General features: G+C 41.8%; 1 protein-coding gene across 10 annotated transcripts; it reads left to right on the top strand.

Moving 5' to 3' along the window:
* Nucleotides 1-1,133: 1,133 nt before the first annotated feature.
* On the top strand, nucleotides 1,134-16,692 carry PCNX4 (pecanex 4). Of its 10 annotated transcripts, XM_086895173.1 has the most exons (13): nucleotides 1,134-1,550; nucleotides 4,008-4,060; nucleotides 4,692-5,418; nucleotides 7,053-7,232; nucleotides 7,321-7,835; nucleotides 8,679-8,779; nucleotides 8,926-9,048; nucleotides 9,260-9,623; nucleotides 12,111-12,214; nucleotides 12,646-13,682; nucleotides 14,163-14,349; nucleotides 14,691-14,769; nucleotides 15,897-16,692. In XM_086895173.1, the coding sequence occupies exons 3-13, from the start codon at nucleotides 4,730-4,732 to the stop codon at nucleotides 16,064-16,066; spliced, it is 3,549 nt and encodes a 1,182-aa protein (XP_086751299.1). In that variant the 5' UTR covers nucleotides 1,134-1,550; nucleotides 4,008-4,060; nucleotides 4,692-4,729; the 3' UTR covers nucleotides 16,067-16,692. The 10 variants fall into 10 exon arrangements, with proteins under 10 accessions (XP_086751299.1, XP_086751306.1, XP_086751303.1 ...); XM_086895172.1 differs by having other exon boundaries at nucleotides 1,154-1,550; nucleotides 14,691-16,692; XM_086895179.1 differs by lacking the exon at nucleotides 7,053-7,232 and having other exon boundaries at nucleotides 1,168-1,550.
* The last annotated feature ends 540 nt before the right edge of the window (nucleotides 16,693-17,232 follow it).

The following is a 17,232-nucleotide window of genomic DNA, read 5'->3' as shown; positions in this document are numbered from 1 at the left end:
CAAAGAAATAAGTCCAGTGTCTGCTACCCTCACTCTGCTGTTGTTATTTAGGATTTAAATACTCCGGAAGAGAATTGTCATCTTTACAAAGTTGTAACTGAATTGGGAAACTGGGGCAGGATGAAATTTGACAACCAAAAAGTAAATACCTGCTACCAGCCTTTAGGGAATTGCAAAGAGATGCTATTTACCTTGGAATGCCTATGAGACATAAATAATTTTAATAGGATTGCAACAGATACACTTGAAAGAGAGGGTGAAAAAATATTAGATAAAGGATAATGAAAAAAAATTTATTTTTAAAAAGTTTATTATCCAAGAGGCTAGAATCATCTGTGCCACTGAACTACATTTAAAAGAAATTAAATTAAGACAAAGGGTCATTTTCCTCTGGTGGTGTTTCCAAAGCTTTACACTGGATTCCCCAATCCAACTGCCTTTTTATTATCTCTGAAGAATAAAGATTAACAGACCTACAAAAAGATTATGATGCTTCTGATAAGAACTGCTTACAATCAATCCTTTGTCTGTCGAAAATTCCAAGCACATGCTTCTGTGTTAAATTAGGTATTTGGATTAAAATGGATATAATTACTCCTATTTACATGGTGATTTCCAACTATTTACTTGTTTTAACAGGTATTAGTGTTAATACACTGAATTATACGTTTTAGTATTATGAGATATAAATTATATTATGCGTGTTAACTCTGTTAAATATTCTCAATGTTTAACGGGTGTAATTTGAAGTGGTAAATAGTACTGCAGTATTTGGGTTTGTATTTCTGTTTCCCACTGAATGCTCAATTTGACTTAACCTAGAAGTAAACAGATTGCATTTGGTTCTACCTGAGGCTAATCCGTGTTCGTGTCTTGAATTAGTTAAACATAAAGGTCTTTAATATTCAGGATTAAGGGAGCTTTTGGGGGATTTTTGGGAGCTGTTATGATGACAGAATGCTGGGGATCTTCCTGCTTTCTACAACTCCTGACAGGTGGGGATCGAGATCAGCTTCAGGATGAGAGTCTGAAGATGCACCAGGGGAGGTAAGTCGGACATTAGAGGAATTTCATCCAGGAAAGATGATTAGCCATTGGAATGGGCTGTCCAGGGAAGCCGTGCAGTCCCGGCCACTGGAGGTGTTAAAGACCAGCTGGGCACTCAGCGCCATGGCCAGGCTGGCACGGTGTGTTCGGCCATGGGCTGGACCCGATGATGCCAGCGGTCTTTTCCATCGGGATCGACTCTGGGATGCTGCGGGGCCCTGGCCGCCGTGAGGGAGCGGGAGCACCACGGTCCCTCAGCGCTCCGGTACCGAGCCCGCCGAGGAGGCGCCGGAGCAGCCGCGGGCCCGCCGGAGCCATTTCCCGCAGGCAGCGCCTCCCCAGCGCCCGCCTCAGGCGGCCAAAATGGCGGCGGCGGCTGAGGGGCGGGAAAAAGGGGCGGGCAGAGAACGGAGCGCTCCGCCATCCTCCTCCTTCTCCTTCTCCAGCGCCGGCTCGGCCCCGTGCCCTGCCGGCCCCTGCCCCGCTGCGAGCCCGGGCCACAGGTAGGTGCAATCCCCGCCGAGGCTCCTTGCCGCGGGTTTGCCCCTCGGCCCTTCCCCTCCGGAGACTGCAGAGGTGGTTTTGGTAGTCGCCAAATGGTGATGGGTGTTTTTATTTAGAAGAGGTGAGGGGAGGTGGGTGGGTGAGAGGGAAGCGTGCAGGCCCAGGTGGGAGCCCCTCTGATCAGGGGCAGAGGTGCCTCGGAGGAGGTGACCGCTTCCCAAAAGTGATGCCAGGATGCTCATCCATAACTGGGTGGGGGGCATTGTCCCCAAACGCTGTGACCCTGGTCTAGCTGGGGAATGAAGTCAACACTGCTGAGCAGGAGCTCCCAGCCTGTTCCTGCCTGGAAGCTGGCCTGCAGCACCGTGGGGTCTTTAGCCATGGATGTTTGTCCAGGGAATCTTTAAGCAGCTGTGCGGGCACACAGCTGGGCACGAAGTGAGTCTGGATTTGGTGGGACAGGGGATGCCACAGCCTCCCCTTCACCTCCCACCTGTTCCACCAGCTTGGCTAGCAAGTGGTTTGTAACCCTTACTTATCCTCTCATGAAAGCACCTGTAAGACCACCGAGGTAAGGATTTTTAAGCCCTATGTGTTTCAGCTGCTTAGGTGGCAGATAGCTGTACACATACTCTCGTTATCTGTTAAAAATAAAAGCAAACCGAACTTAGCTGATCCAACATCAGCCCACATGAAGGTTGGTGTTCATTTAGACGAAAATTCATGTCCTCCTGCCTGAATTTGTGGCAAGGTTTGCTTTGTTTCCCTTTGTAACAAACGAGGTTACTGCAGGGAAAACTTGTGAAGTGACTTGATGGTGTTAGAGCTCATTTTCCATCCTTGCTTCGATAGTATCCAAGTGGCACAGATCCCCCCGGTGATGACAGACTGTTGTGCTAGGGGTTGTTTGGGTATCCAGGCAAGTTGTCAAAGTGGGGCCAGACCTTTATGTCAGGAATGTGTATTGGAAGCCAGGTCCTGTAAACACTCACAAATGTGTGGAGCCTTGTTGCTAGGGCTTTGCACTGGAATAAGACATGGATGAGTCCCTCTTTGAAGTCCTGATGTGCTACCTGACTAGTTGGAAGCCAGGAGAACAGCAGAGGGAAGAGTTTCTGTAGTTAGTGAACTTGAACAAATAAATTCACCTCTTTTTATGGCTCATTTTGGAGCAGAGCCAAGTGGAACTATATTGTTTATGTACATAGATTCTTGTGTCTGACACAAAGATGCCTATTGTTTACACAGAAACTGTAAGAGGAATGTTTTGTTAACATTTGGTTAGCAATATAAACTGACAAACACAAATGCAGACTGGAACTTGAAACAAAAATAGCCCTTCTCAGAGCAGAAAAACACAGCTGCCCAAAAATTGTTTCAAGGAAAACTCTGCACCTATTGGTTCTATGTTTTCTTTTTAAACTCAGGGTTCTGTCATTTCCATGCCTATAAATCTTCTACCGCATGTAACTATCCCAGCAACTTTAGCTCTACGCCCATGTATCCTCTAAACAGTGCTTATTTTTCTAAAGAAGATTGGCTGAATTGTGATATTTTATAATTACATTTGAAATTTGTTTTTAGTTGGGCGTGTCACAGTTACATTTTCAAATTCCTGAGCTGTCTGGGATGAATTCCCCTCTCCATTGTCAACATGTGTCTTTTCCATTAGTTCCAGTGGAATTGACTGCTGCCTTCTCTTTACTTTTAAGAAATATTTAGTGACTTGAAATAGCATGACCAAAAAACCTGTGTTTTCAATATTTTATTAAAAGAAAAAAAAAAAATCCACAGCTTACATAAAGAGTAGTTACAGAGCCTGTGGGGTTCTCCTTTCCATGGGGGAGTGTATTGACTTAGTGAATGCAGAATGCAAATTTTCAGTCACAATAATGCATAAAATCTCATTTGCACTGTGTTCAACTTCATTCCATAGTGACCAGCATCTACCAACACTCAAGTGACTGATACCTGTTTAAATAAATGGGGTGAATTGTTCTCAGAAGGGCTCAGAAATGTTTGCTATTGTAGAAGAAAGGGGATCACAGTAGTTTGAGGACTCTGGCAGCCAAATGTTTAATTTTTAATGTCTCACCAGGGATGGCAATGGGTATTCATCAGATTGTACGGGTCCAATGGAAGAAAGTCAGAATTTCAGTCCTTCTACATCTCCTAATGCACACCATCTCTTTTTTAGGATTATTATTAATGACATTGGCACTGCTTTTTTGTGCTGTTTTTTTCACCCTATTACTTAGCTTGAGTATTTCTGCCTGTCACTCATAGATTCTTGCTTTCATGATTAGTAGCATAGAATTATATTTGAAAATCATAGTTACCACCTTATATTCATTGTTTCTACACTGCCTGATCCTCTCTAAATGAGTATTCAAACCTATTTCTATTTGATGGGTGATTGTAAATGTCTACAGGTATCTTTTTTTCCTTTCTTTCAGCTTTTTCCATTGGCACAAAGAAGAATATATGCTGATTCCACTACAACTCACAAGTATTGTGTTTGTTTGTTTGTTTTATTTTATGTTTTAGGAAGCAGAAAGTGAACTCTTTATTTTACGTTATAGTGAGATCCTGTCCTGCAGCTGGGCTGTGTAGAGAGGACAGTAACAGTGCTGATGTGGAATACAATTTGTAATACTTCTACTTATATTCTTTATCATATTTATGTAGGAAAAAGCTTTATTCCATAAAGCTTTGATTTTTCACAGGGCCCTCTGTGTGCTTGTGTCCCTGCACTTGTGTGGCTGTTCACTGAAATCACAGACACAAGATACAGAGATCCTTAACGGGATTTGGTACTGGAGGTCTGAGGCAAGGTGTGATTGGAATCAGGTTGGTGGGAAGAATGTCAGTTTTAGGAAGATATTCTGATGGGGAGATGGGTTGGTTTTATCATCTCCCAAGAATAGGTTATATATTTTTATTTGCAGCCTTCAGATGAAAGAGTGTGTTCATATTTTAAAATAGATCTTTGCTTAATAGTTGTATTCTGGGAAATTCTAAACAGCAACATGTCAGAATTCCACTGTCCTTGGTAAATAAAAAGAAGACCCAGGAATTCCCTGGGTTCTGAGTTCCAGAATCAGTAATGTGTCCATGTATTCCTTTCTGCTCTCTCACAGGAAAGATGATCCCCAGCCAGCATTCCTGAGCCACGAGGATGGGGCCAGATGTACCCCTGCTCAATGACTACAAACAGGAGTTCTTCTTGAAGCGTTTCCCTCAGACTGTGCTGGGAGGTCCCAGGTTCAGATTAGGCTACTGTGCCCCTCCTTACATCTATGTGAACCAGATCATCCTTTTCCTGACACCATGGCTTTGGGGAGGAGTGGGAACACTCCTGTACCAGTTGGGAGTGATGAAGGACTTCTGCACCGCTGCGCTGTCAGGAGGACTCATGTTCGTTACTGCACTTGCTCTTCAGATGACAAACCTCTATGCAAAGCAGAAAACAGTGACAGTGGAAAGAATGCAAATTCAGAATACCCTGACAGATGAAGATGAGTTTGAATTTTCCAGCTGTGTAGGTTCAGAGACAGTAAAATTTATTATTCCTGGCAAGAAGTACATAATCAACACCGTATTCCATTCCCTTCTGGCAGGGGTGTTGTGTGGGCTGGGAACTTGGTATTTGCTGCCAAACAGAATAACCTTGTTATATAGCAACATTGGAGGAACTGTTGTGATCTTTGTGCTTGGATGGGTGACCATATGCATAGGAGAGTACTCATTAATCGTAAACACAGCCACCGAAACAGCCACTTTCCAAGCACTGGATACTTATGAAATCACTGCTCTGATGAGACCTTTCTACATTTTTGTCTTCATTGCAGTGGATCTTGCACACAGGTAAACGTAATATTGCATTTAGCCAGTTTAAGTGATGGTTACTCTGTGTATTTTTGATGGGAAAGGTTAAATGATTCATTTGAGGAAAATTTATTTTGATATTCTAATCAACTGTAGTAACTTTAAAGAAAGAAGATTGATGCATATATGATAAAAACTGAGGTTCTATGCTGTGTATAAAAAGGTTCTTAAATTTTTATAGCATTCCATGTAAACTAGGAAGAGCAGTTTGTAAGTAAGAGATAGGTAAAACTTCTATCACGTCATTTTTCATATTTTTGTATTGAAGCATTTGCATCTATATCCTTTAAAGGATGTGTTTTGAAAACACATGTTCCTGACCTGGAATCATATATCTAAACACTGCAAGCTTCAGGATTACTGGATTTGTGTCCAGATTTCATCCTGGAATACTTTCTAATTTAAGCTCTGTAAAGTGATAGCAGAGGCATTTATACAACAGGCAAGAACAAACAAACCAACCAACCAAACCCCACCTCTGAATTTGGTTTTAATGACTAGATATGCAAATGGGAATATTGCTGTGTCTCTGTTATACAGATTTTGAACTTGGATTTTTAAATGCTTTTGCAATACAAAAGAGCTGTGTCAGTCTACAAATTTGAAGAGTCACATTTTTGTTTTTCAGAAGAGTGTCTTAGCTGGGATATTTGTAGTATTAGGCTCCTAAAACAAGATGCTTTTAGATTCACTCTCTGCATTCTTTCTCCCTGTCAGGTGATATTTATAGCACTTTGTCACATGTACATATTTATGGTTGGGGTCCTTCAGATACATGAAAAAACAATGTTTGAATTTTTCACTGTGAGGTGTCTTTGTTCATGATTTACCCTAACTGCCACTTCAGGTGAGGTATAAGAATTAGGTATATGATCTTGGACTCCAAATTCAGAACTATTCTATTTCCTGAGGAGAAGGTTAAGACATTGTCAAAATTCCTGATAAAATTCCTCTGAGGCTTGCTTACTTATTAAAAAGTAGAGGGAAACCAAATATCTTGGCAGTCTACCACCTTTAACTGGTGAACTACATATGGGTTAGAATTTATGCAAATTTCTCATACTGATCTTTATGTTTCTGCAGGAAGATATTGACACTTTTATGTAGAAATAAACTCTCTCTAGGAATATATAATGTTATCTGTAGGTGTACAGGCAACATGCCGGTTCTTCCAGTGTTAAAGCCTAGAGCTTGGGCCTTGAAATTGCATAAAATTTTGCTTTTGTGTTTCTGAAAAAAATACTTTACAATATTTTTGTTAAACACTTGAGGCCTTGGAGCCTGTGGACCTTTCTTTTTTGCACAAGTGTTTTTTCAGTGTATTATCACAACAGTAACAAAAATAATCAGGGTAATTGCATCACTGTATTCATCTGAAGGCTTCAAATCTTTTAAATGAAAATTTTGTCTGTGTTCTGGTGTTCAAATTAATGTGTTACTGTCCCAAGCATAAATATATGTGCTTATTTTTCCTTTTAACAGATACTCATTAGGTTTTATAGCTTGCACGTGTAATGTTTTTACTTTGGGATTTGCTGTAGTAATTAAACAGGAAGTCTTCCTGTTTAATTTTTCCCTTCACAGAAGTCAAATCCATTTCTTCTTTTATCCAGGTTTGCTGTCAATGCACCCATTCTAGAACAGACAAACCAGATTTTGCACATCCTGTTTCTTTTTCTGCCATTCTTATGGGCCATGGGAATTCTGCCCCCGCTTGATGCACTTTTTCTCTGGGGAATGGAACAACTGTTGGAGTTTGGACTAGGAGGTTCACCTATGTCAAGTAACACAAAGTAAATGTTTATACAATTGTAAAATATATCAGTATTGTTTATAACCTTTTTCTTTTCAAGCAAATCTTCTTTATTTTCTCCTTCACAGGTTGTTAGTAATGTTTCTCATTTCTGCTGGAACAGCAATAGCATCGTATTTCATTCCCAGCCCCCTCGGTGTGATCCTCTTCATGACTGGATTTGGGTTCATACTGAGTCTTAACCTAAGCGAGATTGGGTTTGCCTTCAAACACACCATGATCAGCCATTTAGCCTCCAGAAAATCCAAAAATACGCACAGAGGTCTTAGAATACAATTGGGGTGGCGGGAACTTATTTTCTATGTGACTGTGTTGACATTTGCTCTCACAGAAGCGAGCCTGCTGCATCAATTTGCAGGCTCCTCATCACTTTCCCAAGCCAGTCCCCAAGCCATAGCAAGTTACATTCTGATCCTATTGCTTGCAATTATGTGGATTCTTAGAGAGATTCAGAGAGTGTACTTGTTTGGAGTCTTCCGAAACCCCTTTTACCCAAAGGATGTCAGGACTGTGGCTGTGTTCATGGAGAAGCAAAGAAGGCTAATGAAAGTTGGTGTTGTCAGGAGGATTTTACTAACACTAGGTAGGAATACACCACTGTCTGTTGTTTGTTAGATGATGCTTGTAGGGAGATTGAAACTCTAGAATTGCTGTATGTGCAAGATTCTGTGAATGAACCAAGGGAAACCAAGTGGCTGGAAGTACTTGATGTCTTATTAAATTGTGCCTTGAGGTCAAAGTTACTAGTCCAGCATATTTGAAAGTGATTAAATTTGAAAGTGATTTTATTTATTTTTTTTATAGGGTTGATCCTAAAAAATTGAGACTTTTAAAAGCCCAGCTGAAAAAGCAGGGCCTTTTAAAGGATTTTAGTTACGACTGCAGTACCCACTTTTGAAAACATGTGCTTGGAAACCAAATGAGTCAAAAGTCTTCAAGCTGACTAAATATTTGGTTCTTAGAGCTTGCTAGTAAAGGGAAGAGCCTCCTTTCTGGTAGGTTAGAGACAAATGCATCTATTTTGAGGAAATAAAAATATAAATTATTTAAATTAATCAATTATTTAAATTATTTATTTAAATTATTACATTTCATAAAGAAGCATTTGTTTGGGAAAGTAGATTGATGACTGCTATTCCATGTTTGTTTATTTATTTGAGTATTCTCTTGGAGAAACAAATAAAGGACAAAAGAACTAATAGCAAGTAAGAACTAAGCATTTATGTAAACGTTTGTTGTCCTGGGCCATTAGTGCAAATAAATTGTTCAATATTGTGGGAGCGCAATAGAAAGGAGTTTGTGATGATGAAGGGAAGGTTTCTCTTTTTATGCTAGGATTTCCATCTTTGCAGTAAGACTGCTTACCTCTGTTAACTTTTGTTACGTTTTTAGAAGGAAATCAATGATTCTTTTATTTCAATTGCAGTGTCTCCGTTTGCTATGATAGCATTCCTGTCGCTTGACCGTTCACTACAAAACCTGCATTCTGTGTCTGTTTCCATTGGATTCACAAGGATATTTAGGATGGTAATTTTAATTTAAATATGTTAGCCTTAGAAATGCTCTTCTACATGATTTGAGAACCTGAGTGACCTGGAAGAAATATTCCAGGTCATGTAAGCAGAAATAAATAGTTATATTTTTTAATGTATTCTAACATATCTCTATTTTAGGTCTGGCAGAATACAGAAAATGCCTTACTAGACATGGTGGTTGTGTCAGCAGCGCAAATGTTGGTATTTAATCCAGACCTCTGGTGGAACAGGAGCCTTGACACAGGAATCAAACTCTTGCTGGTAATGGTCATAATGTAAAATTAAGCAGATAGTTGTCACCTGAAGTCTGTTTCCTTGCCCTCTCCTACTGGAGAATTACAGAGCCCAGGGCCGGGCAGATAGAAGCTAAAATGCTAAAATATATTCTACCACCAATAGTTACTGTCTTCAAATTACTGTAGCTGTGCTGTGCTACAGGCTACAAACCTCGTGCTTCCTGCCCGTGTGCCAGGTCGGTCTCCTGCGGGATCGGCTGTTCCAGTTCCTCTCCAAGCTGCACTTCGCCATCGCCATCCTCCTGACGTCGTGGACGGAGAAGAAGCAGCGCCGCAGATCCAGCGCCGCCCTGATCGCGCTCAACGTCGCCTTCTTCCCCGTCCTGCTGGCCCTGGTGGCCGTCTCGGCGCTGCTTTCCTCGCCCCTGCTGCCGCTCTTCACCCTGCCCGTGTTCCTGGTGGGCTTCCCCCGGCCGCTGCGGAGCTGGCCGGGCCCCGTGGGCGGCAGCGCCTGCGTGTGCTCCGACACCGTGTACTACCGGCAGCTGGTGCCCAGCCTGGCCGCAGCGCTGCAGTCTGCGCTGGCGGCCGGCGGCCTGGGTATGTATGGACAGCGCTCTAAAATATTGCAGCCAAGTACTTCAGGAAACGTGGTTTTGCTGGAGAACAGGAAAATCTGTGCTTGAAAACCACGTTTCACAGTGTGGGTTAAATCTGGGAAAAAGGGGTTACTTTTGTCCTTCTTGTACAACCAATGATAGGACAAAGGGGAACAGCCACAAGTTGCACCAGGGTAGGTTCAGGTTGGATATTGGGAAATATTTTTTCATGGAACGGAGGGTTAAGCATTGGAATGGGCTCCCCAGGGAAGTGGTGGAGTCATCATCCCTGGGAACATTCAAGGAACAAGTATTGTAGCAGTTTGTGATATGGTTTCATGGACATGGTGATGCTGTCAAAGACTGGGCTTGATGATCTAGTAGATCTTTTCCAGCTAATGATTCTAGGATGTCTACTTGTTACAATCCTGTAAAAAAGTAACTGTTTTGTTACCTTTAAGGTGATACTAAATGGTGATGAAACAATATCAATCCTAATCTTTCTAAACTAAATAAAAGAATGGACTGCATTGATCCCACCTAAGTGGAGGCAGTAAATTGGGTTCTTTCAGACATAAAGAAGGACATGTGTCAGACTGCTCTCTGTAGGTCTGTCTGTCTCTGCATCAATCCCATTACTCAGCATCCAGAAGGTGACTTTGCTAATTAGGCTGTGTTAATTGGTTATGGTGAATATTGACTGGATGTTTGTGAAATACATGACATAGCCTAAGTAGCAGTAAACAGCTGAGAACAAACCTATTGATAGGATTTAATGTCATATCTTGTGCAGGGAGTTGGGGTAGGATTGTAGCAGCACTTGTGGATTGACAGCCTGTGAAAGGCATCATGATGGGATTATCACAGAATTACAGAGACAGAGGTGAAGAAATGCCCAGTCTTTTTCCCAGCTGGAGACAGAGTAACTGTTTTAAAATTGCAAGGTCATTTTCTTGAGAAACAGCCTTTGTGTAACCCAAATAATCAAAAGACTGTAGCCCTTAGACAAGAGGTAAATATTTACATAAGCCTCTAAGAAAATGGCTTATGGCTGGGAAAAGTGGCCTAATATTTGAAGGCAGTGGAAGTTAGCCTTAATCATGCTTTTCTGAAAAATATATCCAGGTGCTTTACTAGGAAACATGTGCTGCACTTTCATCACTGGTTAGAGAGGTACTAAATAAAACTAGGAAGTTTTTTTCTCTAAAGAGGAATACTTCAGTTTGTCTACTGCATTAGTCCACCTATATTTTATACATATCATGGATACATTTATTATTAGAACAGATATCTGTCATATATATGTTATTTATCTCTTATATCTATCTATTTTATATATATACATATTTCAATAGGGTTTTTTTCCCCATTCCCATCATGATTGCAGTGGCATGTATGGCTCAGAATAAATAATTTAAAACACTACTCCTGAGGGGCAAAAAGTCTCTTCTTTAATGGGAAAATCTGTGAACAAACGTCTTGAAGCAAGAAAAACTGTGGTGTTCTCAGATGAATTCAAAAGGAAGCGGTACCAGTTTGTGTGTCACTAATTTAAACCCATAGTTATTTCTGTGTAAAGGAGTTTTAGTAGCTTTAACAGCTAGCAAGAAAGGAATTAAAATCTTTGTAAAATGTTAGCAAGAAAATGCACTTCATTAGCTCAGTGGGATAGAAAAGGTTACTTAAATTTTAACTACAGCTTAATGGTTGGTTTCACTGATTTCATCTTACAACATTTTAAAACTAAAATTCTCTGCAAGTGAGTGGTCACCAGACATGAATGACAGCAGAAGCAGGTCATAAGCTGCCAGCAAATGTCGTGCTTAAGAATAGAACCGTTGTGTTAGGAGGATTGACATTAGGTTATATTTCAAATACACTACAACCACCAGTTCTTTGGAAATTTGCTATTGCTCTTTTTATGACACAGGTAAAAAAGAGAAAAAGTGGGTTGGTTTTTTGGTGGTTTTTTTGAGTACTTATTTACTGTTGCTCAGGATCTGATTTTCAAATTACAGTTCAGTTGTATTTTTATTTCTCTGATAACAAATAAAAACCCCACAGCAAATTGGGCCGTTGGGAAACTCCTGTGCTGTATCATGATTCTTGAATGTATTCTCAGTAAAAAGGATTTTAGGTCTCCAGAGAACATCAGTGGGAACTGTGTGGTTGGAAATGCAGCCAGAAATGATCTTTAATCATGAAAGTCCTCTCTGCAAAGGGAATTGAAGGTGGAGTTGTTCACACCTGGTCTGGTGTGAATAATGTAGTCCTGCAGTTGTGTGAGTTTTCCCAACTTTACACAGCTTTTTCAAAGCTGCAATTTCAGCCAGTTTCTTCAAGATTCCAAGGTGCCAGTTAGCCAGTGTTAACTGATTGTGATGTTGATGCAGAAATATTTTGTGTTTGCTGTTGAATCCTTTCATTGGCATGTAAAGAAAAGGTAATATGTAGTTTTTGTATTTGTTTTTTTTGTTTTTGTGCCTAGGTCTCTCTCTGCCTGGGTCACATTACTTGTGCCGCTTTCAGGACAGGCTGATGTGGATATTGGTGTTGGAAAAAGGCTTCACATACTGTGGTGTTAACATTAAGGTAATTGCATGCTGAACATTGAGATGTTGATGTTTGGAAATCATGCAAACATTTTGCTGTGTAACATTTCAGCAGTATAACTGATTTACATTTAATTTTCTAAGATGAGTGTTATACTAATTAGTCTACTCATTTACATGAGTAGCAGATGTGAAATTGTTTATCATTTAGCTTGTGACACACTATCTTTGGTAAGCTAGCTAATAAGATCTGCATCAGGGAAAGATTTATTTAAGACATTGATCAGTGCCTAATATTGGAGTGAGTGCTTTGTTATTGCTGTTATCTCTAGATAGATTTGTAGATTCAGTTGTGGAAGTACTGACAATCATCTTGTTCAGAATAGTTCTGTTACAAGTAAACAGCTTGGTAGCATTTAAAGTTATATCCTGGTGAAGACTAACAGGAAGCTGTTTTCATGTGTGCTTTAGGGACTAGAGCTGCAGGAAACATCCTGCCATGCTGCTGAAGCTCATAGAGTGGATGAAATTTTTGAAATGGCCTTTGAACATCAGGAGCACACAAGGATTCTGTCTCCCAATCCCCATTTTGGACACATCCTGACTCCCTGTACTGTTGTTCCTGTGCGGCTGTATTCTGATGCCAGGAATGTGTTATCTGGAATAATTGATTCCCATGAGAATCTAAAGCACCTGAAAGATGATTTTGTTAAAGTGCTTGTGTGGATGCTTGTCCAGTATTGTTATAAAAAATCAAAGACATGGGAAAGCCCAGGCAGTGCCAGCAAGAACAAACAAGGATCATTACCAGAAAATCAGCATAGCAGTGCAGTGAAAGGACCCAGAGCTCTGAGGGAAGAAGACAGCTTTAGTGTTGATACAGCAGAGGACTGGACTGATGATAGTGACATTTTTGATTTTGAACCCAGTAGCAGAACAAGAGACAGAAAAGACCTTGGGCAGTTGGGACTGACACCAAAAGTGCACCTGTCTATTCCAGGGTCTGTAGAAACACAGAGCCAAGATTTCCTACAAGAAATGTCGCCAGAAGATAAATTAAACAGGGCTGTGGTGTTTGGGCTGCCTGCTGTGGACAGAGGGAAACAGCCAGAAGTTTTGCCTCGTGTAGAATTTAGTTGCTCTTACTCAGAGCTGCTGAGCATCCCTGAAGACTGGAGAACAGCACCAGTGCCTTCTTCCAAAGTCAGTGAAATGAGGCAGAGGTTTCCAGAGGAATGGTACCACTTTGTTTTGAGCCAACTGGACTTTTTTCATCTGAAAGAGAAGCCTCCCAGTTTACTCACAGACCTTATGAAAGATAAAGCTTTGAAAGACCTGTACATCCACGGGGTGCTGTCGTGTTGCTTTGGTCTGTTTGGCCTGGATAACGCCGTGCCTGCCCCTCGCCACGTGTTCAGGGCGTACACTGGTGGCATTCCCTGGTCTGCTGGCTTGGACTGGCTAACAGGCAAACCAGAGCTCTTCCAGCTGGCATTAAAAGCATTCAGGTAAAAGAAAATAATTCCTGAGATTAGAAAAATTATGTAGTGAAGTGTCACTTCAGTAATGTGTGGCAAACTGATACAGTTTAAATTTATTTGTAGGTTTTTTCCTACAAAGATACTGCCTGTGAGTCCAGGCAGTGAAGCCTGTGGTAGGGAGTTTTCTTCTTTCTTCTCTTCTCCACAGCAGCTGCCTCCAACCTGCTGTGTTAAGTGGGGAAAAAAAACCTATTTTCATTGTCTCCAGATCTCAACAGCTGTGCTGGATCTAGATATTTGGCACTATCCGTTATCAGGCAGTGGGGAAGTGTTGGAGGTGAATGAGAGATGTTTAAGCTGATGTGGTTTACATGTGGGTGAGCTAAAAGCGTAGCCAGACTGACTGGCAGTGACTCAGCTGACAAGCAGTGGCTGACAGAGTTGGTGAGCCTTTCTCCCTCCTGTCTGTGCTGCACAACTGACTGTGTGATGTTCTGCATCTTTCAGGTACACTTTTAAACTTATGCTGGACAAAGCCAGCCTGGGCCCAGTAGAGAACTTCAAAGAGCTGGTGAGTTACCTGGAGGAATACGAAAGCGATTGGTACATAGGGCTGGTGTCAGACCTGGAGTGGCAGCAAGCAGTTCTGCAGGAAAAGCCATACCTGTTCTCACTGGGGCATGACCCAAGCATGGTAAGGATTAAAATTACTAGGTCAAAATTTGGTTTTCTTTGTCACTGTTCTTTTTTACCCTTTGTAATTGTGTTCTTAAACATGAAGACTCTGCAAGCTTGTTTTGAAGTGGAACTGGCACCACTGCTATTGAAACTCCACTGCACTCTTCTTCAGATGCAGCAGTATTTCCTGCTTATATTCCAGTGGAAGCATTGAACTGAGGGGACTGGTTTATATTTTGCTGTGTTTCAAGTTTTCATAGAGTGTAGCCCAAAGCTTCAGTCAGTGCTTTGGAACTGAAATGCTCTTGTCTATTGTCAGAGAATATACTGGACAACTCCATCTGTTTGTTGTTGTAGGGAATTTACACAGGCCGAGTCCTCACTCTGCAGGAGTTGTTAGTCCAGGTGGGAAAGCTCAACGCTGAAGCTGTGAGAGGTCAGTGGGCCAACCTGTCCTGGGAGCTGCTCTATGCCACCAATGATGACGAGGAGCGCTACAGCATCCAGGCACACCCAGCCCTGCTGCGCAACCTGACCGTGCAGGCGGCCGACCCTCCCCTGGGCTACCCCGTGTACTCCTCGCAGCTCCTGCAGCTGCCTCTCTTCTAGGCTGCCCTTTTTTCAATTATGGCTGTTACTGGTTTGTGTTTTCCCTCTGCACTTTGGGAATCAAATGTCCGTGCTCCCTCCTGCGCAACAGATCTGGTGTTGCTCTCAGGGTGGCGGTGCCAGGCCAGCGCACGTCCTCGGCACAGAGATGGTGCTGGCCAGAACCTTCAGCAGGAAGGAAGTTGGGGGGTGGTTTCTGGCTGCCAGAACACAAAACACCATTGCCTGTGTGGCTGATGAGCCACATGCTGAAATTCTCCAGTTTAGAGAAGAGCAACGTAATTCTGATCATTATCATCATTCTCATCACTAACATAATTCAGATCATTACCTATTTTTGATGCATTCTGATTTATTTTTACTTTTTTATTTTTTGTTTTTTCCTTGGACAGGTGACTTGCACTGCCAGTCAGGTTACAGCTCCTTGTAATATTGTCAGCCTCCGAGTTGACAACCAAAGTGTACATAGAACTATTTATATATATATTTTTTTTTTATTCTGGCCTTATTATATTGGACTGAGTTCAGTTCTAGCATTTGTTATATGACTTTCACTGATCTTCTTTGTGTGTAAGCTATCAGCCTTGCTTTAATTAAAGTAAGTTGTAAGGGACAATTTTTACCGAAGTACCTGTTTTGGTAAAAAGAATTTATATAAACCAGTGTGCACTCTGACACATTGATAGCCAGGGTGATTTTACTGATGAAAGAAGTACATGTATATAATTAGGGGACAGAGAAAATTTTAAGAACAAATAGTATGATTTAATCTCCTTCTTCCAGTATCCATATATATGATATATATTATGTATATCTATATGTTGTTACTTGCAACCTCTGGCCACCTCCCTAACCAGTCTTCCACAAATGCAGTGAGAGTTTGATGATGGAGGGGTGGTGAAAATCCAGCTGTTTGTGCCAATAGTAATTTGGTTTTTTTTATTCTCACTACAGGCTGGAACAGACTCAGGCAGCCGGTTTGTAATGTTACAGGTCCAGTTTCCAGTGGCTCATTTATCCTGTTCACTACCACCAGTCTTAGCACAAAACTGCATTTTCTCAGCAGGTCAGTGGTTACACTGCAGGCAAATGCTAAGCAGGGAGTAAGTAATTGTATTTCCTAATCCTACAGAACCAATTTAAATCAGAACTGCTCCCTAACTGCAGCAGTACTGGTTTGGAACACCCAGCCTTGTCTGATTTCAAGCACATTTATTACTTCTCACCTTTAAGACCTTTTCTCTCAGATGAAATTTGCCACAGAACTAAATACTTGGCTGCTGGCTGTTCCTTTTGATAGTGGCCAGAAATTGTTCTTAAAAACTATGCAAGTGGTGTAGTGGATTTCCAGAGCAGGTTGGTGCCATGCTGCACCTGGAAATACAGAGCCATGGAAGAGATGTGGAAGGGACTTACAGAGAGCACCTATTTCAGCTCCCTCTCACGAGGAACTGACCTGGCAAATGTTTACTCTGATTTAAAACTTCCAATGCGAGGAGTGTCATGAACTCCTCAAGCAGTTCACTCCACTTCTTTTCTACTCTTGCAGCAGCTGAAATGTTGAAGTTATTTCCTAAATCTAATTAACCCTCCCTTGCCTCATTTTAAATCTTTTACTTCTTGTCTTCCGTATGGTCTCAGAAAATTTAATTATCTTTTTTGTAGCAGTCCTTACTCAAAGATGGCTGTAATTTCTGCCCTCATCCTTTGTCTTTTTTAAACTAAATAAACCAGTTGAGAAAAAACTGAAGAGAGCTGTGATCCTGTTCCCTTCCTTTCTCTGGGTTCTCTCCATCTGGTCCCCAGCCTTGAGGAGAGCTGCTGATAACTGGGCCCAGTGTTCCAGCAGAGATCCTGATTGGCACCAGATGGAGCAGCACAATTAGTGCCGGGCACAGTTCCTGCTGGAGCACAGGAATGTGGAGCTGGGCTCTGCTGCTTGCCAGATCCTGTCCCCTGCTGTCACAGGCAGTGTGCCCCACACCCCCACTCACTGCTCACAGAGCCCCTTGGCACAGCCCAGGGTGGTCACAGCCCTGAGACCCTGAGTCACAGTGACCTCACTTTAGCCTGTCTGCATTCTGCTTTTGGCAGAAACAGGAGTTAAAGCTTCTTGTTCTGTCCCACAAATCTGTGCAGCTGAGTGCCCCTGTTCAGCTGTTGGTTTCTTTGTGTGCTCTTAAGCCACAGTCTGTTTGGGTTGGAACATTTCTTTGATTTATCTGGAATTCAGGAATTGGAGCACCTTCAACCCTGGCCTTGTCTGTGTTCACCCACTGCTACTGGGATT

Source organism: Cyanistes caeruleus, chromosome 6 (genome assembly GCF_971803275.1).
Source record: "Cyanistes caeruleus chromosome 6, bCyaCae1.hap1.1, whole genome shotgun sequence".
Taxonomy (NCBI): Eukaryota; Metazoa; Chordata; class Aves; order Passeriformes; family Paridae; genus Cyanistes; species Cyanistes caeruleus.
The sequence above is the reverse complement of the archived record's forward strand: the minus strand, read 5'-3'. Positions and strand labels throughout refer to the sequence as shown.